At 40.0% G+C, this 21500-nt stretch overlaps 1 protein-coding gene across 3 annotated transcripts; it reads left to right on the top strand.

Moving 5' to 3' along the window:
- The first annotated feature begins 1176 nt into the window (after positions 1-1176).
- On the top strand, positions 1177-20934 carry LOC129362610 (synaptopodin 2-like protein). 3 transcript variants are annotated; one of them, XM_055034243.1, is made up of 4 exons: positions 1177-1268; positions 5783-6794; positions 13529-15594; positions 17339-20934. In XM_055034243.1, the coding sequence occupies exons 2-4, from the start codon at positions 6632-6634 to the stop codon at positions 18638-18640; spliced, it is 3531 nt and encodes a 1176-aa protein (XP_054890218.1). In that variant the 5' UTR covers positions 1177-1268; positions 5783-6631; the 3' UTR covers positions 18641-20934. The 3 variants fall into 3 exon arrangements, with proteins under 3 accessions (XP_054890218.1, XP_054890220.1, XP_054890217.1); XM_055034245.1 differs by having other exon boundaries at positions 1177-1379; XM_055034242.1 differs by lacking the exons at positions 1177-1268; positions 5783-6794 and adding an exon at positions 7202-9321.
- Positions 20935-21500: the final 566 nt, after the last annotated feature.

The following is a 21500-nucleotide window of genomic DNA, read 5'->3' as shown; positions in this document are numbered from 1 at the left end:
TTTTAAAGTTAAACATTGCATTGAAGATATAAATTACTATGATCAACATTTTTCTCACCTCTTTCTTACTAAAGTTTCTCAGGTGCTTTCTATATCTCAGTTTGCATCTGAGCCAGGTGCTGGCATCTACTGCAGGCAGACTCCACCCAGAAGGCTGGAAATATTATTGATATGAAAGCACGAAGATCTGCTAATTGATTATTAAAGCGAACACATTTTGCAGACCAAGCAGTCCTTCGATACATTACTAATGTTGCACAAAAGTTGCCATGACGTGATATGTTGTAGGATCCTAACAATCCACTTTACTTTACTCTATTCAACTCAATACTGACACTTTTTTAGGTATGTTTACCTCAGTTAACGTTAAAACATCTGCAAGACCCATCTCTGTTAGGATTTCTCCTGCTGGGTGTATCGCCAGCTAACTCATTCATCCAGGAACTCCTGCCTGCTTCTCATTGAAAATGAAATGAATATGAGTTGGTGATGCTTTCCATGTGAAAAGCTTGTCATGTTTTCAGGGGAGCTCATGTGTGATAAACAGGAGGCATGCTTCCTTTGGTGCAGACTGATGTTTTGATGTGCAAAGCTGACCTGCTGTGCTTACTGTGCAGCTATGTGTGCAGCTTTCACTCTCAGTAATCAAAATGTCAAAATTACTAAGACGTGCCTGAAGATATATTATTTAGCTAGCAATAATTGACAGGCTAAAGTATATTTTTGCTTCAGTTTGTGAGTGAAGTTACCTTCACAAATGTAAAGTTACTGGCTTCAAGGGCTTTTTGTTTGATGTTTCTTGAGAGGACATGATTTTCTGTAATAGGAGTTCTTTGAAAGTATGTAAGAGCTTAATCAATGCATCTTGTGGCTTTAAGAGAAACCTAACTTTAAAGACCTCTCTGCCCAATGTGCATGGCAGGAATACGGTCAAGAAAGAAAAAGAATTGGGGAGAACAGAGTGGGCCCCACTGGCCCCTCATCATCCGTCTGTTGAATATGAAAATATATTATACCATAATGTGTTCAGTATGCAAGCTTGAAAGAAACCATATGAAAAAGTTCCAGACAAAGAGTCTTCTGTGTTCCAGCTGACCCCCCTCCCACCCCTATCTTTCGTCTGCTTCAAGAGAGGGAGAGCGAGCGCGACATACACAGAGCGAGAGAGAGCAGAGAGGTAAAAGGGGGAGGTGTGTGCAGTCATAGGAGCTGAAAAGAGAAGCACACACCCCTTGCTGCCTCACACTGCCAGACCCACCGGAGTACAGGTGAGCTGCATGACAAGAGAGCTCTGAATCCAGGAATTTTATCTGTCGCTGTGAAACCGTGACTGCTGCAGACTAAAGTCACCTGCTGCTTAGTTTATTTATCTGAACGGGGTAAGATGCGATCTTTGCTTGGAGAGGCAAGGGGAGGGACGGGTGTGATTAAGGGGAATGCAATGAACTGGGGAGGAAGAGGAGGGAAACTTTGAAAGTCTTTGTCTGAGTAGATGACAAACATCTGTGGTTGCTGCTTTGCAGCGTGTGCAGGCTGCAGGCTTGCAGAGGGGGTTGAATGGCTACATTAGCACTAATATTCATGGCTATTGTCCTTACTGTGTAGACCCTGCTGTGCAGCTAAGTTATAGACTGCAGCTGAACTGTGTAACTTTAGTGGGTGTATCCAATTAAAGACCTGGCTGGAGACTGCATTTACTTGTTCATATCTGTAATTGTTTCCTGTTAACGCTGCAGGTGAGGGTTATTAGGTGCAATGGGGGGTCTAGTTCTGCTATATGCAGTACATATCTATAAACCTACAAAACATCTTAAGTATATTTTGTTTTAAGTCACTTTCAAATAATAGAACCCTGCATTGACAAAATAATAGAAAAAAAAATTACTGCAATAGGTTCCTGTAGCACTGGTAACATATGCAGTAAGTCCATTTAAAATGTGAAAATGTTTGACCCCGGTAACGACTTGCAGGTTTCAGAAGTTGACTCAAATTGTTTTAGAAAGCTCCTCCTTCCTGGCACAGATTTATGCACACCTTCTATAAGCACTTATCTTTAGTCCTTTGAACTTCTCCATCTGTGATTATGGGAGCAGGCTGACCTGGCGCACAAAGTTGAGACGGCTCTACAAGCTCTTTCAAGGCAAGAATTATCATGGCACTCTCAGTGGCACCATGAACAATGGAGACAAATAAAAAGAGACACTTCAGAAATTAATCAGAGACACTGCTTTGCAATGTTTTTCCTGTGTCACTCAGCGAGCTGCACAAGCTGGGGCTCGTTTGCCATCACAGCCTCCTGAAACTCTGGAATTATGAGCCAGGAATGCCCATTTCAGCGAACTGCCCAAAATCATTTCACAGTGCTTCCAGGGCTCTTGAATGGCTCTTTTGTCTCATCAAGAGAGAGAAGGAGCAAAGGGCCCTGCTAAAACCCTTTAGCATTTACAGCTGAGTGATTTGTGCATGCCAAAGTGTAAGAGATCCAAGCAAAGGGCAAAAAATAACAGACACACAGGAGTTCTGCCCCCGAGGCGTCCGATCATAAAGACATAAAGCCAGGGCTGTGATGAGCTGCCTCAGTGTAACCCCTGTAATTTATACTGTTACACTTTTAGGGTCTTACAGTTGGCTGGGAATGAAAGCTCACCTGACATTCAGACATTTCACATATCTTAACACATGTGCAACCACAGTCTTTGATGATGTACAGAAGCCATACCTGAGGGCAGAATAACATGCAGGGGATGAGTTATGAGGTGGCAAACTACAAGTTGCCTACTGATGGGAATCTGTAATAAACGTACAATATGAGGGAAGTAGGGGATAAGTGATTACAGTTTCTGCAGCTGCCAGGACAATTTCCTTTGTGTGTCATCACATGCTGCAGAGAGCTGCGGATTTGGTGTCATCCAATAATCCATCTTGTTTTGATGACAAACAGGAGCTCTGAGATTGTGGCTGAAGTGGCCCGTATACTAAACTGCTACCTACGTACTTGATTGTGATTATGAGGGTAATATTGTTGTTAGCAGAGAAAAGCTGGAAAATGGACTTTCCAGCATCATTGTGTACCTAGTGCTGGCAAAAGTAGGCCAACAGGGTATTGAAAAACATAGTGGCTGGCAAATGTTTTTCAAAATTTTCAAGTTACAAGTACAAATATTTTTAAGAGGATGGAAAAAAAACAAAATTTTCAGCTCTGTTTACAAGTAAAAGTCTGAAAAATGTGCTGTGCATTTGTAGGCACACCCCTTTCATTCTGATACTCATAAATATATTCCAGTCCCATATTTAGTAAAGACTCAGAGTTCTGTGTAAACATGAGGTTTTGAAGAAAACATCAGGGAACAAACAGCATTTCAAAAGCCAAGGAACACAGCTGACAAAGTAATTTTTAGGATGGTCTAGTCTAGTCAAATGCCAGATATAAAAACAATAGAGAATGTGAACCAAGACTTGAAAATTTGAAAGCCACTATGCTTTTTTAACTTCAAGGTGCTTATAATTGGAAGCAGAGCGCTGATGGGTACGATTCGACTTCTGTCTATCAGGTATGAAAGTCAAGATGAAAGCTAGAGAATTAGACGTCCACGGATAGTCTGGAGTAAATTTAGACCCCAAAGCTGCAGAGAAATAAGCAGAGACTATTAAAAGCTTTGCAGCATATGGTCAGTGGCCCATATGTCAGTGTTTTGTTTCCTTAAATGGAGTCAAGTGTGCATCTCTTCTGCCGTCAGTTTGAAGCGTCCCACATCTGCTTTTCGTCTGACAGTTAAAAAACATTTTCATCCCGTATCAAAGATAGCAATCTCTACATATTCTAGTCATTCTGGTGATGTGGTGAGTGGACAAGACCTCAACATGTGCTCACCTTTCTTCCCTGTGATTACAGTAAACATGAATTCTGGCTCGACAAAAGATGACTTTCACTGAGGAAAAGCATCGCAAGCTTGTCACTGAAGAATCATCTGAAAAGCCAACAAATGAGATGCAGAGTGAGCCCAATGTGGTTCGCACATCTGGGAGATTCAAAGAGCTATTGTCAGAGCGTCTAAACAATGCCAGCCTTCATCTCGGCTCACTTGTCAGGATCACGCCAGTCAGGAGCAGTGTGGAGGGTTTCAGCTTCCTTGCAGCAGGGAGGTGGGAATGTGTTGTGTTAGGGAAGACTGTGAGCAGGCCTTGACTCAGCTGTAGTTTCATCGGGTGTCAAAACATTAAGGATGAAACGAAGCCAAGGTTCTCATACACCTTTGAAAAAGATGAAAGGCAGGATAGTTGCTGTGTCTGCGAGGAAATTCATAATTATGTGCATTGCTGTTTGCACTGGCCTCCGACTCCCCTGTGATATAGCGGTGAGTCACTATCAAAAACAAATGGAGCCCTGATCAGCTCCAAGGAGAGGCAAGTCAGATCAAGGAACTGGAAATGTAAACACCGGTTTATCATTACAATCACTGCCGGCGGCTTTTATTAACTTGAGAGGAGGAACATAATGCAGCTGACTCAATAAAATGCTTTATAGAATCATCTCTGTGTAGTCTTTATTTCCTGGTTAGAAGTTTTTAAAACTCGCACGTATCACATCACATACCCTGAGGCAGAAGTGATGATACTTTTACAGATTCACAGCAGGCCTGAATGAATTGAGACTTTCCATCTTTGGAAATATTAAGGAGTTGATCACATTTAATAAATGCAGTACTACCTCTTTTAGTCTTTACCCTGCAGAAAGTAGATGGATTAAAAAAAAAAACAATTCAACTTTAAGGACAAAAAAATAATACTTCTCTTTACCCACCAAAGCAAAATTAAAGTTAGTAGACAAAGAAAACTTTAAGAGAAACATAGTATGCAAAATTCATATCCATTTCAGGCCTCAGCTGCTTCTTAAGACATCCATGCGCTTAAAAAGACACCCCTCGTTTTACGACAATAGGTTATTGTTAAATTTGTTGAGTCACTGCAGTGTTACATAGCAACCCCAGACCCAGCTCAAGCGGTGCTCCAGCACATTTGGTCAACTGGTTTGCCGTTGTCCGCACTGTACAAAAGCTACTGGAAAAGTGTTTTGTTGTTGACTTGCCATTCAGAAAAAAACTTACATCCTTCTTGTTTGTTGTGCAGGAGGCTCCACCACTGCTTTTCAAAGCTGTACGGTTGAATGATTGCGCAGCTGTTTGCAGCCATTTTCAAGTACGAGCATAAGTGTCGAGTTTTGTGGAGTGACCAGCAGCAGCTTATTTGGATTTAAAAAGACAAGAGGCACTGAACTACAGCTAATCCTGAAAGGAACTAAAACTAAGACTAAAATGTTATAATCAAATAATTATTTTCTGCAAAAAATTTTATGGACATGTTTGTAGAGCTCATAGACCTATTCTTATTTGTTTAAGGAAGCATAGCAGATCACTTTTAATAAAATCCACCACTGTAAATAACTTTGTTCATTTGAACAAATCTAACCAGTTTTCTTCTCCCTGCTTAAAAAAAAGAGATTTTCACAGCACCGCCTCCATATTTTACAGCAGTGATAATGCTTTCAGGATGAAGTGCCGCCATTTTTCACACTTTCATTTATAAGCAATTGTAAACATCACATTGTTACACACATTCCTATGCATTATTGATCTATTATGTACAATCCAAATAAAATACATTAAAATTGAAGGTTGCAATGTTAAAAAGTTATAGGGATGTGATCACATTGGCAACACTCTTGTTTCTTATTTCTTTTCCATTTTACACCTGTCTTCAATGAGCCTGTTTTTCTTCTTTGCAGGGCAGTGAATGAACCTGGATGTTGCCTAAATTAAGCACAGAAATCAACCAGGAATGCTAGTTTCAATAAGCCCAAAGCAATTTGGATTTATTTTCTACACGAGTCAAAACCAAAGCTTTTAACCAAAGAGGACATTGCCGATGCCATTTGGTATTTACCAAAAAAAGAAAAACAGAAATAAACTTTCCTGCCCCATAAACTGTGTCAGCCTTTAAAGGATGAGAAACAAACACAAACCAGCTCTTGCTAAATACTTTGGGAGACGGAAAACAAAGCAGCCTCTGGAATGACCTTTCCAAAGTGATTTTTTTTTTCTCCAATGCACCTTAAACAGGAGGAAGTTCCATATGCATAGTTTCCCCTCACGTCACCGTAGACTTATGATCTTCAAGATAAAGAACAGATCCCTTTCTTGGAAGGCAAAGTAATCTGTGGGCTGCAGACTGAGACACAAACAAAAAAGCATGTTCTGCCGACCAAAATAGAGGAGGAAAGGAAAGAGAAAAATCTGGGAAGGGGGAAAAAACTGGGGAGTTTCATTGCCCTCTGCTCCAGATTTTTTTGTTGCTGTTTTTCCAACGGGAATTCTTCCAAAGGACGTTGGGGCTGACCCTCTGTGAGGTCCAATTAGACTGAGATAAACACTTCATGAAGGAACAAAGTAAGAGTAAACTCTTTACGGCAAATTTCAACTGACTGCTTGGGGAAGGAACACGGCTGCTGGAGGAGTCATGCCTGGAAGAAGAAACCTGGAGTGCTGAAGTGCCTCTTTACATTCTCAGTTTTTAGGTGATTAAACACTTGTTTTGAAGAAAGGATACGGGCGTAGGGATCTGATTTCGGACAGTGATGGAGAAAGGCCATATGGCTATCAGGAGAGGGGTGAGCTGGAGTCCAGGAGGGTTGAGAAAACCTATCGAGTCAAAGCAAGAAAGGCAGCCCACTGAGACCGACGACAACGCATCCTGGGAGAAGAAGGGGTTTACCAAACAGCATGTCAACCGCAAAACAAGTAAGTGTTTGTTTTATTTGGCATTTTATGGACTTATTTGGATGCGAAAGAAAAAGTAAAAGCAAAAGCTTTCAACGCAAAAAAACACAGATAGCTGTGGTGTTCCCAGAGATTTGTCTGATGCTTTAATGTGCTAGTGTGGACAGACCTGAGAATAAATCTTCCTTAAAGACTGGGACTGCCAACTTTTGGAGCGGGAAAAAAATAAAAAAGTCCAGGCTTGTCAATGCAACCTGACACAAAGAAAAGCTGCATGAAACATCTGCTCAGGGGAAAGCAGAATTGGAAAGACAATCATAGACAATACATATTAATATTCATCTCAGAAGCTGACAATCGTAGGATAAGCATTATGGGAAAAGCCACTTGGAACTGTACCTTCACATCTGTCTCCTTCTACCTCTTCCAACAAACAAACTACAAAAAAATCCCAAAAGTTGCCACACTCTGACAACACAATCAGTCTGTGGAAAACACAGCAACATATCAATAAAAGTAACTTCCTGTGGGCAGTGGCAATGTTTTTAGACACACTATTCAGGTTGAGTAATTGGTCATTGTGTATTATAATGGAAATGTCACAGCCAAAAACTCTTATCTAGATGTGAAAGCTGTGTGCCACCAACACCCTTCCAATCACTCATTACCTAGCAATTAGTTTTCACAGGTCACTGAGAGCAACACAAAGAAGCTAATAAAAACTCACTACTTGTCTGTTTTTAAAGAGTTAATGCATGAAGTTAAAGGTAAAAGTAAAAAAAATAATTTGTCCCCTGATGTTAGTATTTGCTTTAATAACAAATGCTTCCCAAAGTATTCATGACTGAAAATCTAGGTGGTTGCCCAGTTATTAAATAGAGTAAACATCTGTCTGATTGACTTGCAATATAAGTCAGCTTTCTGTGAAGTTTGTGAGCAAACATCACGAAGACCAAGGATCACAGTGAACAGGTTGTCGTAGAGAAGTTTAAAATGGTGGTAGGTTACAATAAAAAAACATATCCTTTTTATTGGACTTCACAGGAAGCACTATTCATATCAGTCATCTGAAAACAGAAAAATGAAGGTAAAACATTCCCTGGTAATCCACCTAAACTGATAAGCTGGACATAAAGAAAAGCCCAGAGAAGTTGCCCAGAGTTCCTTGATACCTGTAAAGAAAGCCAAGAACTGTTTAATAGCCATGGATGCCACAAATCTGGCAAGAATGGCAAAAATAAAGCTACTGTTTCAAGAAAATCCTATATGCCACAAGTCATGTAACACAACAAACACATGGAAATAAGGCCAGTTTTGAGACCAAAATTAAACTTTTTGCACTCTGCATGTCAGAAAAAAAAACTTCCATGTTTAATTTAAGCTTGGGAATTAGATATTTTGTAGTATTTTGCCTTAGTTATGTTCTCATTTTAGCAACCCAGTCTGTTGACTGAGTTATGACCCTCAATGGTTTTAACAGAAAGACATATGTCCAGCATTGATTAATATGTCAAGTAACTATGACTTATGGCCCTCATTCAGAAAGGTTTTATAATTTTAACACAGTACATATGTGATTTTTAGGGAATGATTTTCAGCTCAGATAGGAGACTAATAACTACTACTCATTCGCTGCACAGAGCAAGAGGTCTTTGTTGAAAGAAAACCTTCAGGTGAACTGTTTAAAATTTGAGGCCAAACATGTTGGGACATTGCCACTGCCCATAGGAAGTTATTTTTATTGATATGTTGTGTTCCAAACAACATGTATGTCTGAGGAGGAACTCTGGTCAGAAAAAAAAATCTAGATTTAACTGTGAGTCCAAAAGGACAACATGCTGTATGTGGAGAAAAACTAACACTTTGAACAAAGTATAGTCATGGTGACCCATAGTGGTGTCAGCATTATACTGTGTGGAGGCTTTTCTTCAGGGAGGCTGATGGAAGTCAATGCAACAATAAATTGAGTTAAATACAAAACAACCTGTTTGAAGCAACAAGCTCTGTTTCTTCCAGGACAATAACTAAAAATGCAACAACAGCTACAATGAGTAGATCAAATATTCAGTTGTTTCACTCGACCAGTCAAAGTAAAAATCTACCACTAAGAAATCTGTGGCAAGACTTGAAAACAAATCATCACAGATATTGCTACTTTGAAATGAGGAATGAACAAACACTGATGTGAAAAGACAATAGAAACATGTACCAAAAAATGGCCGCATGTGGTCAGAGCAGAAAAAAAAAAAAGTCTCAGAAAGGATGTGACATTTTCTTTCCACTTTACATTTATTGGCTATGTTGTGTTGGTCTACTGGACAACAACCCCAGTGTGTATTCAAAAAAATGTTAAACATTTCAAATGTTTTTGCATGGCTCCATATAAAAGCCACTGAGAGTTTAGGTCTCGGTCAGTCTGGTGGGATACACAGCCCCTCTGTTAATCCCCCGTCTTTCCATACCATTTCACATATCACCCACTGGCTCCTGGGCTGTCATCCCTCTCCCCTCCCGGCCATCAACCAGAAGAAAGATAACATCCGACAGGGTAATCTGACCTTTGATACACAAATGTGGGGTTGGCCCCCTCGATTCAAATTCTGCTGCTGTAAGGGGAAGTCTTTTTGTATGCTCCACCCTTTGCAGGGGCTGGGGGAAATGGAGAAAAGATAGAAAATGTTTAGGGGTGGAGGTGAGGGAGACATGAGGGGAGGGCAATACGATGCAGGGCTCCTTATATCAAGACAGGAAATTCCAGTCCTGCTTTTGCAGGTTGGAGCTTAGGGCTGCTGCAGTTCAAAGAGGGCAGACACTTGGTCTGAGGGAATGCTCAGTGAACACACATGGCATATCCCGACTGATGTGGAGGGCAGCAGGGGTCAGGTGCTTTAGTTGTGGAGGCTCACTGGTCTAATCCATGTAAACATAAGCTGAGGTATCTCTGGGTTGCACTTCAAAGATTGCAACAAAGGGTCAGAGGCTCCCCAGCCATCACAGGACATTTTAGAGATAAGCTGCTCAATACTTACCATTGACAGGACGCTTCTCCAAAGCTGTCAAAACAAAGATGAATCTTTCTGCAAAAAGCTGCTGCTGAAACATAAACACTCTCCCAACAGAAGCAATGGACTTCACTCTCACAGGTGTCTCCGTTTTGTTATTTAGTGAAAAGCATACGTGAGTAAGTGCTACACATTTGGAAGAAATGAAACCAAAGTGGAGGTAGAGTGACAGACGGTGTAGCCTCCAGCTACAAGCCCTCCCTCCTTCTCTTCCCTTCCCTGCCCTCTTTCCCTCTGCCTCCCTGCCTGTCTGTGTCCTGCTGGACTGCAGAGAAAAAGAAATCCGATCTTGTGTCTTGCTCCAGAAAAAAAAAAATAAAAAAAATAGTGAGGTGGGGGTGAGGGGTGTCAAGGCATCAGACGCAGTTATAATTGTAAACTCTTGTGGAAGTACTACATGACAGCGGAGGTCTGAGATTTGACATGAAAAAGGTAAGAGGGGTTAGGCGCTGATGTGGATCAGATGTCGAACAGAGTGGCAAACTCTCAGGGAACTTGTGAGGATGTGCCGTGGTTTGAATCCTAACAGAGGAGCAGTTGTGTCGGATTTGTGAGGAAAGGTAACTTGTCAGTGGCTATGTGTTGAATGTGCTACTCTGTCTGAAAACTTTACAGAATGTTTTTCACATCTTTGATTGATGTGAAATGTGCAAGGGTTTCCTGCGCATTTGGGTAATTGTGAGACCTATATTGCTTAAACTTACCTTTGTATTTTCTCTTAGTTAATGCTTTTTTTATATGTAGAGCAGAGGAATTTAACTCAGCGAAAAATCAGTAAGATTCAGTTGCATCAATTGTATTTGGTCCAAATGGGCTTGGCACCTGCACGTTGCTTGATAACCAATCCGTCTCATATCTATATAGATGTATCTATATCTATCTATATGTATATATAGATACATATAGATAGATATGTATCTACATATATCCATCTATCTATATATGCATATAGATAGATAGATAGATAGATAGATAGATAGATAGATAGATAGATAGATAGATAGATAGATAGATAGATAGATAGATAGATAGATAGATAGATAGATAGATAGATAGATAGATAGATAGATAGATAGATAGATAGATAGATAGATAGATAGATAGATAGATAGATAGATAGATAGATAGATAGATAGATAGATAGATAGATAGATAGATAGATAGATAGATAGATAGATAGATAGATAGATAGATAGATAGATAGATAGATAGATATGTGTGGGTTTTTGTCTATGGTTAGGACTCTTGCTCTCATGTTTTGCTGCTTTGGCGTATATGTAGAGAAGCACACTGATTGTTTTAATCTGAATGATTGTTTTAGATTTCTGTCCAGAAATATGCAGCTTCAACTCATGGTGCATTTAAAAAAAAGAAAAAAAAAAAACAAGAATACCCATAAAAACGTATATATAAATAAAGCTGCATTAGACATTTATGAAAGTAAACTGGGAGAGTTAAACCCACCAGTGACAGCAAACAAAAAAGAAAGAAAGTAAAGTGTATCACATAATATTTCTTTTTGCTGTGGATACACTGTGATAAGGTGTTATTTTATATGCCATAAAAAGCCACATGTAGAATCTAATCATCATAGCAGATTTACAAGGGATTGATTTACACCTAATTATTGTGTCTCGCGCTAGATTACGTCAGATATTGTAGCTGTCAGGCTCTATAAGACTTTTTTTCTGAGAAAGGCCCTGAAAACAACTTTAAATATTCTCCACCGCTCAGATTATTATGACATCGTTTCAACGATCCACCAGATGTATCTCCATGACAACCCATTCATTACTGTGCTCACTAAAGAGTTTCTTTTTCCTGGAGTGCAATTTGTCATATAAAAAGGCAAAAAAAAAAAAGCCTGGATCAAGTTTTTATTGCTTCTTTGATGTAGGTACTATGTTTAAAATAGGGAACTCTTGATTGTATAGTGTGTTTATAGACAGCAGTCTCAGAAAATCATTTTTGGTAGCTGTAGATTGTAAAAGTGGTCTATTAAGGGTTTGAGCTCCAGCATTGCACAAATTAGCTACAGAGAGAAACCAAAGGCATGCTGGAAGCGCAGGCGGGGAGTTTTCTCAGCCGTGGAGGAATGCTCAGGGAGGGACGACTGCAGATGGCAGAGGAAATGGTTCCACTGCCTAGAAAATAAAGCTTTTAAGCTCAAACAACACAGTTTATGTTTCAACATAGGCAATTTGGATCAAAACTGTTGAACTTACAGGGAAAAAGTTTGTCAGACTCTACTTTTGCTGCAGCAGCAGCATGCTGCCCTACATATATATATATATATATATATATATATATATATATATATATATATATATATATATATATATATTTATAAATTTGTTACTGAACAAGTTGTGCCTCTTCATTAACATTTTTGTTTCATATGTGTCTCAGCCTTCGTCTATTAGCTCACTGTCTCGAGCTGCAGACTGCTGAGTCAAATGTCCACAAAGCCCTATTTTTCTCACCCCATCAGTCAGAATCAAAAGCAAAGCAAACAACAATTTAAACCATGTGGCGTTAAAAGAATTGTGGTTTTCAAAGTGAATATTAAAACCTAGACTCATAAAAAACATTCCGCATGTTGGCTTTTTCTGTTTGAATTTAAAAACCTATTTAGTATTTGTGTTGTTATCCTGGGGGAGTTAAACCCTGCATAGCAGTGGGTCTCAAACTTTTTTTGTAAGAGTATCTAAGTACATCCATACTGACTTCTTCTAAATTGTGTATTTGAACATTTTATAGTACTTATGTCATAAAAATGCTTTGCTTGTATTATTACTTTGCCTATCAATGAAAAGTATCTCAGGATCATATATTTGTTGATTGGTGATCTCAACAACACGAGCAAGCTTAATGAAGGCAGTTTCAGCTCGCAATTACATCTTTACTCAGAAATTTTGAAGTTTCAACTTTAAAGAACTAACAGAAAGATTTATATTAATTTTCAACTGGAAACTTCATATACCCTGGCTTTACATAAAATCCATTATATCTGATAAAGTAAAAAAAAAATCTCAAACTAAAGAATCAACTGCACACCAGATCTTTTGTATATTACCACACACACACACACACAATAAATATGCATGTACAATATTTGAAAGCATAAAACGTTTGTATTGTTAGCTTGTATAGCTAAAAATAGTTAGGCTGGTCACAAAGAAGGTCCATAAGAAAATCTTACTTGTTTTGAAAGCAGTAAATGGAACACAGCTAAGTTAGGCTTGATGTGATCCCAAAATCCAAGTTGTAATTTGTCAAACTGAATTCAACATAAATTTGCCACCAGCACTTGTTCCTGGTTTGCTGCTGCCCACTAAAGTTGATATGGGGAGCTCTCCAAAAAGTTTTCACTGCCTATTTCTATTGAGAAGAAAAAAATGCTTGCATTGTTTGTTATGATTTCCTTAGAGTAAACCAAAAAGACAGCCCATATATTAGTAATGGCACCAGTCCCATCGTTTGAGAACCATGACATACTAATATAGGATTGTTGTGCCAAACCTTAAGATTAAAACCTAATAATGGATCCACGAGGAAATGTAAACAAAAATACACAATGTGCACTAGTTTTGAGTCTTTTTATTTGCCAAGTTCAGCTTAGCTTAGTGGTGTTTTATAATGAATGGGGGCTAAACGTCTATGTCATTTTTCCTGTTTTCTGTGTCTCATTAGATCTGAGTAGGAGTGCCAGTTTATCGGAAAAAGAGCTGAAGGAGGCACGGCTGAAGAGTCACATCATTGCTGCTCAGCTCACCATCCCCTCCAACTCCAGCTCCAACTCCAGGGGTGTGCAGCTTTTTAATCGGCGCAAGCAGAGAGTGAACGCCTTCACGCTCGAAAGCTGCGGACAAGGGTCAGAGGTGGACAAAACTGAGAATGTGAAAAGTGATTCCTTGTCCAACGAGCAAACCTGGGCAGAGAGGAGCTGTGAGGACAAGGACACAGACCTGAACTCAAATAATAATAAGTCACATTTTTTGCCAGCTGCAAGCAGCCCTTCAACTGGTGGCATAATGGATGAAAAAAATAAGAATTTTGTCAAAGATGAAGCCAGGGAGAACTATGATGTCCAGGAAAGACATTTCCTCCCTGTCAAAGAAGAGCCGGAAGAAGAGGACGACGCAAAGGATAAAATTCATGAGGTTCTAGAGGACGATGCTAGACACCAAACTCGTCTGGGAAGTAATGACTCTCATCCAGCTGTGATGGCACATGTTGAAAGGAAGACAGAAACAAATGAGGGCCACCCGGCAGTTGTTCCCTCTGAAAAGCTTCTTAATGGCTGTCATAGCACCTCTGGTTCAGAGAGGATTTCCTTAGTCTCACCCTCCAAGCAGACGTCCGCCTTCCTCAACAGAACGGCTCGACCTTTCTTTTCACCACCAACTGTCCTCTCTCCAGATTCAGTCAATCCTGCCGTAGACATCCCACCTCCCCCATCTTATGCCACTCCTCCTCTCCCTTCTTCTACTCAGCCTGTCACGTTCTCTCCTCCACCTCCACCACCATCATATCCAACACCCCCTCTGCCGGCTTTCACAAACCGACCTCCACAGACATTCTACTCTAGTCCACTTCCAATGTCTCCTCCCATGTCCTCTCCATGCGCTTCGCCATCCACCTTTCCTGTTTCCCAGCACCCACCTGCACCCCACTGTGGCCCTCTGACAGCTCCAAAGCCTTCCACCTTTGTTCCACAGTCCACTGGAGAAAGGAAGCCGATAACACCAATCAAAACAGGAATACTAGAAGAAGGCGCAGCCAGAAGGGCAAACAAGAAGTCAATGTTTACATTTAAAGAGAAGGCAGTGGTTGCTCCAAACCCTGAGCTGCTCTCTCTGGTGCAAGGAGCGGATGAAAGAAAGAAACATGGACACAGATCTGTCCCTGAACCAGCACCTGAAGAGGAGTTACTCGCTTTGGGAGCAGAAGCTTCCAACTTCCTTGCAAAAGCAGAGGAAAAGACAGAGGGAGCAAGAGCCCCAGAGTGGGCATCCTGTCTCAAAAGCTCAAAGACCAGACCAAGGCTGGACCACCGTCCAGAGCAGAGCCTCACAAATGTGTCAGGCAAGGGGGCTGAATTGTTTGCCAAACGTCAATCAAGGATGGAGAAATATGTTGTTGAGAATCAGAATCCAGGACAAATTAGGTCTCCCTCCCCCACAATATCTTTACCACCATCCTGGGTTTACCCGTCGAACATGCCAGGAAGGGTCAAAGCCATTGCCAAGAACTCTGAAGTAAGTGCACAGATTTCGCAAAATCTAAAGGCCCAGCAAGCCGTCAAGCAAAAACCAAAACCAAAAGTTGCAGTACCAGAGCCAGTTCCAGAGCCACTAACTACTTTAGAAAATGGTTGCTCCAAGATAGAGATGGACCTCGCAAAACACCGACCCTATCAGCTCAACTCTTCCCTCTTTGTCTTCAACCCAGTCAAGGACCCGATAAGCACATTACCCAGAGGAGCACCACAAGCCAAGAACCTACTCAGCAGCCAAAGTTTTTCTAGACAGACTTCTCTACCAAACACCTCACCATCTTATTATGGTAGCATGTCACCTCAATTGCCTCTCACCTCCCCAAGAGGATCAGAATACCCAGCAAATCCGGCTTCCCCACATGCGAGGATCACTTCTTCGATGTCTCCTTTTTCTCCAGAACGAGTTTCAACCCCTCGGTCTGGAGTTCAGGCACCAAAGCCAACGTTTTCTGCCAAGAAGGCAGGAATTACACCTCAGGTGTGGAGACCGACCATGTATCATTTTTAGATAAGACTGAATATTTCATAGATAAAGATCACATGGCAGAAATATGGAAGATTATTTAGATGAAGCTAAAATTAACTGCTCTTTGTTTGAACCCCTGACTGTTTGTGTGCCTTTTCATAATACCAGCATTTGTAGCTGCATGAAGGAATTATTGTGATATTTAAATTTACCATGAAACAATACCATGGTACCGCAAATTTAAGTTAGGGATGAAATGGCCTGCAAATGATACAATTATCTAAGTCAATGCATCCTAACTCATCTGTGAAGACAGAGTATAATTGCATTTTGTCTGAGAAACAAAATCCATTCATCAGTGATTAAGTTCAGAAAAGTTTAACTGTGCTGTTATGTAATCAGTGAAAGTTTATATTCTGAAAGAGCTCTGCACTTAAGCTCTCTAAACGTCAATTTAAAGAACATTTTGAAACATGAAAACAATCTCAAATGCTCTCCACCGGGTACCATCAGGACTCTGTCTTACAAAGGCGTCTAACAGATGGCCTAGCATCTGGTTTGTGATCCACAATTTGTAGCAACGCTTTTCAGAGCCATAAATCTTTTAATGCCTTTATGTCTTCAAGCCTTTTGCCCAGCTTTCTAGCTTCATTTACCTAGACACGTGTTACATACATTTGGGCTCTGTGTTATTTTATATCTGCATCAATTTCCGTATCTTGACTTTGTTCCAACTAAAAGCAGTAATTCTGTCTTAAGTCTGCTGTGTTTCTGTCTCCTTCTTTGCAAACATGTTGATTTACTGTTTTTTCCCACTGTTTTTGCTCACTGTCTCTTATAACTGATTGCGTTCTGTGCAAAAGTGAGATGTTTCTTTTCTGATTAAATCTTCATGCTAACACTTTACAATGACTTCCTTCTGTTTTTTTCCTCCTCTCATTTCCTGATTCCATTTAATGTCTCTGCTCTTTCACTTTTATTAAACTTGTTTGCTATAGCTGGGAACATCTAAGCTACCAGAAAACTTTTTGTCTCTATCAAATACAGGGATAACTTAACAGAGAAAGATCTGTGCTCAATTTGAGCTTTTGATCTCGACAGTTTTTAAACTCTCAAAGAAATAAAACATAAACATCTCAAACGTCTTAGGTTTATGTCCAAACATTTGGAGTATAACCATGACATTACATGGAGATCATTTTTGGATAAAGATGCTTGTACTTTGAATTACAACACAACACACCCTTCTGACATATTATCATCCTGAACATAGATAGCTAGTTCTTAATTGGCAGGACATATGATGAACTGCAACCTTTGCTTCAGTTGAGTAACTTCATATCCCTGCAAAGGGTAACTACCTCAGGAGGACCAAATGACAGTAACCTGAGAGAGATACTAAACACTAGACCTATTTGTGCTAATGGCTAGGCTTACTGAAGAAACACTTGTCCAGGGAGGGAATGTTAAATGATGGTGTGTATGCAACTGAAGCTCCAAATGAAAACATAAATTTAAACCTATTAAAACATTTGTACTTTTTTGATTATTTAACCTTTGTTTTGTGTCACCATGGTCAATTAAAGAACATCTTATAATGATCAGATCTGACAAAAAAAACAACAAAAAAAAACATTGCGATTCCCATAAAAAGAGGATTTGCTGTTCTTAAATCTGCAATCTGAAAGATTCTGCTTTGTGGATGTTTTTGTCTTTTACATGTACTAAAGCAGATCCATATGCTATGTTCCAACAGGAATCAGAGGAGTCATCCCCTGTTGAAATTACTGGTGAAACATCCACGGCAGCCAGGACACCTACCTTAACCAGACGTTTCAGCAGCCCGGCAAACCAAGCAACTAGAACATGGATCTCCAGCTCTCAAACAAGCCAGTCACCAACCACCACCAGTGGATCTATCCGTTCCGTCACGTCTCCTGTCAATTTGTCCAGTAATGCAAGATCCCCATCTTTTATGTCGAGTCACAATAGCCAGTTTTCCTCTGTTAATTTCACTTCTGGATCCAAGCCCTTCCAAGCAGCTAAAGCCACTTCTCCATGCTCTCCACCTTGGGGTTCCAGATGTCAGTCCCCAGATGTCAGCCAGTCCTCCACTACTGCCTCCGTTCCTTTTTCCAAACCTTCTGAAAACTCTAAAACCAATTATCCTATTTCTCCTCCTTGGGGTTCAAGATGCCAGTCCCCATCTGTGAGCAATAATAACAAGAGCTCCACTGCTTCGGCTTTCTCTGTGTCCAGACCCTCCATCACATCTGTCACCACATCTACAGTCTCCCCTCCGTGGGGATCAAGGTGCCAATCCCCAGCAGTGAGTCAGAATACTCAATCTTCCACCTTTTCCCCTGGTCCTACACACAGACCTTCTCAAACTCCTCCTTGGGGATCAAGATGCCAGTCACCTTCCGTAAGCCAGAATAATCAATCCTCCGCTGTCTCTGTTTCCCCATCCAGACCTCTGCAAATATTTGCAGCCACATCTCCTGTCTGCCCTCCATGGAGCCCCCGCTCCCAATCACCTGCGCTATTTCAAAGCAGCTCATCCTTTCACTCCACTAATCCTCTGCACACAACAGCTACTGCCTCCCCTCAACGACAACAAAAAGACAATCGCTGCACGTCCCAGATTGTGAACAACCTAGACTCAAAAGCAAACCACCGTCTCCTTGCAAAGAACATTATAAATGCAGCCAAACGTAAAAACAGCCCCTCCCCTGGAGCACTGAGCAGTCACGGCCTCCCCATTTCACCTGTGGGAAACTCTCAAAATGACTGGCAAAAACCACCAATTAGCCCCTTCCAGCAGAGGTCCTTGGGTGCACAGTCTCCCACCTTCACCAGCCCTCCTGTCACCCCAACTCAGAGAATCTGCTCACCTGTAAGGCTCTACAACACCCGTTCTCTGACCGACTCAGATGCCTCTGTTGAGTCCGAGGACTCGGGCCTCAGGTCGCCTGGCCTACACTCCTACAACACCTGCCCCCGTGGCTGGGGCAGCAGCCTGCGGGTCAAAAGAAGTACTGTCTCCACTGACCTGTGAGATAGCTAAACTACTGGATGTTCAATTAAAACAGAATTCCAGCGTTCATAGACCCCTGTTTGGCCTTGGAAGATAATTTGAGTTTTGGACTAAGTTGCTTAAATTTCATTTAAGCTAATTGTTGGACCTAAATCATAGCAAACGTTATATTAAAATAGTTTTAGGTTTTCAAGGGGCTCACATTCCTTGTATGCACTGACAAGAACAAGCTTTTTATGAAACACAGTTGCTGTGGCTTGTGCGCTTCTGACATACCAAAAAGTGCTGAAAAAATTGATCACAGGTTTTAAATAGCCTCTATTATACTTTAAAACAAACACACCTTCTCAGTCATTACTACATTAATTATACTGACTGGTCTGATAAAAGTCATAACAAGAAGAGACTTCAGGCATAAAAAAGGCACATCAAATTAGTAATAACATTTACCTTAATGGGCATTTCGCTGCTTTAGTTAAAGCATTATTGATGTTTTGTAATAGTACACTGCATGCAATGATCACATTTTATAGTTGCATTTGATTTCTTGGTTTCTTGGTTTAAAATGTGAACTGTAATGATTGTTACAGTTATCTTCTGGTCCCTTCATCATTTTCATTTTTTTTTTTTTTTTTTACCATGTTTCAATCACAAACCCTACTGTGTTTTAGTTTAATTTTAGAACTTTAAACAATTCATGGTGGTTTTCAAATTGAAACAAAAAGTAAAAAAAAGAAAACATATTTATATTTAGGCTCTGTGGGCAACACATTTTCAGTCAGATTTTCTCAGTTGGCTTTGGATCTGGACTTTGACTGACCCATAATTACCATGAACATCTTGAACTCTAAACCATTCTATTGCAGCTCTGGTTGTGTTTATTGATGTCCTGCTGGCAGGTGAATGTCCCTATTCTGAAGTGTTTTGTAGCCTTTAAATGGTTTTTTTCTCATATGGCATCTTCATAGGAACTCAGACAAGATTCCATGTTTATTTAGGAAAATTACCCTAAACAAACATGGAATGCTGCCAGCACTACCTTTCATCATGGTGAGTATTTGCTTTGGTTAATGTGCAGGATTAACATGTAGGCCCTTCCATGAAGGCATAATCATCAATTTAATTCTCTTTACACATTAATGTTTGTTGTTGTAGTGTGACAAAAGGTGAGGTCTGTGAAGACCAATGACTTGTTTAACAAGTTACTCTAAGTTTCTAAAACTTTCTTTCCAGATTGTCATTTTTGGTTAATTGACTAAACCACATTCTAACTTCACATGAAATCCAATGGACAATTTATACACTGCGATAACCAGCTGACATGTACATTAGTTCTATTAAATACTGAAATAAGTGAACGTTTGCTTCATAGAAGGAAGTACAGAAAAGTGGAGTGTATTGAAAAGAAAAGTAAATGGTGAAAAATGTTCTCGGAATATTTTCTTCATGTTTCCTTTGCTATCACCAATACTTATTGCTTGTTAGTCCATATTAGTAGGTGTTCTGATGTGGAACAGATTAAAATATTTGAGTATGTTTGAAAAAGGTTTAGAGGCAGAAGTGTATGTCATACAAGTGGAGAAGGAGAAACATGATTAAAATCTGTGGCAAAAAGGACAGAAATTTGTTTGAAACCGAATTGTGTTACAAGCGAGATCGGAAGAATGAATTATATTTCAGCTGCATATGATAGTCTCATGTACGTTTTTAGTAACTTGTAAAGTTTCTTTTTATACTTGAATGCACTTGTGATCATTTCATTGTACAGGCAAAATTGTCATTAAAAGCTTGAGTTGCTAAAACAAAAGGCAAATAAATGTCTTACTATAAAACTTCAAACGGTCCTGGACAATGCTGCATGTTAGGATGAAGCTGGCAATTAGTTGCAAATGTAAATGCTCCCAGAGTTATGTTTCTGCTTCAGGAAGTGTAACCCTTTCCACCTTTCCTGGTCCTGCAACAGAACAACAGATTACTTTTTCGTTCGCTGACTCACAGGCTGAAAGGATCAGCACATTGCTAAATATTTACTCTGTGTATCTTTTGAGTGACAGGAGCTTCTGCTCCTTGGTGTCCTTGCTCCTTCAGCAGGATTGAGCCTATCACTGTCATGGATAGATTTCAGCCGAGGTTACCTCTGGGCAGCCTGCACACATCCTCGAACAGATACCAAGAAAACACATCATGACCTGTCTAAGTTTGCTTATAGGTTTTATGGCTTCCTGACTGTGTCACTGCATTTCCTTAATTCAACTCGTTTTTATATCATAACACAATTAATAAACTGATGCACAATAAAACATCTGTGGAAAATGTGCAATTTGTTTCATTTTCTTTAAATGCACTGAATGATTTTTGCACACCTTGAGGCACAGCACAGCAGCAGTACCTGAGAACATCCACTCATAAGAAATAAGAGAGTAAGTAGGAGTTTAAAGATGTGTTTAATCTTTAAACCCATTCTTAGCAGCAATAGCTTCTTAGTTCGATTTTTTTATATTATGTTATAGAGGAAAGATAACAGCAGTGAACTTTACCTAGCAAATGATGTCTATCAATAAGTGGAATAAAAGCTAAAGAAGTTTCCCAGCTGTGCAGTTAAAAAGGAAATACTACATTAAACACATGACTATCTTAAAATGTTACCAAAATATGATGTCTCTTCTTTGTACAAGATTTGAGAACAAATTAGAGATTTGCTTCCACAACACACAGCATCATATTCTGAGAAAGCCCAGAACTGTATAAAAATACTTCCTAGTGTCTGTCAGGCACAGTAATGGAGTTTAATAATTTGTGTTTATTTTCAAGTATCAGGATTATGGCATCTTGCAGGCACAGAGTTAACTAACTACTCTATTTAATAAATAACCATAAGATT

Source organism: Poeciliopsis prolifica, unplaced genomic scaffold, assembly GCF_027474105.1.
Source record: "Poeciliopsis prolifica strain line A6 unplaced genomic scaffold, Auburn_PproV2 SCAFFOLD009, whole genome shotgun sequence".
Taxonomy (NCBI): domain Eukaryota; kingdom Metazoa; phylum Chordata; class Actinopteri; order Cyprinodontiformes; family Poeciliidae; genus Poeciliopsis; species Poeciliopsis prolifica.
The sequence above is the reverse complement of the archived record's forward strand: the minus strand, read 5'-3'. Positions and strand labels throughout refer to the sequence as shown.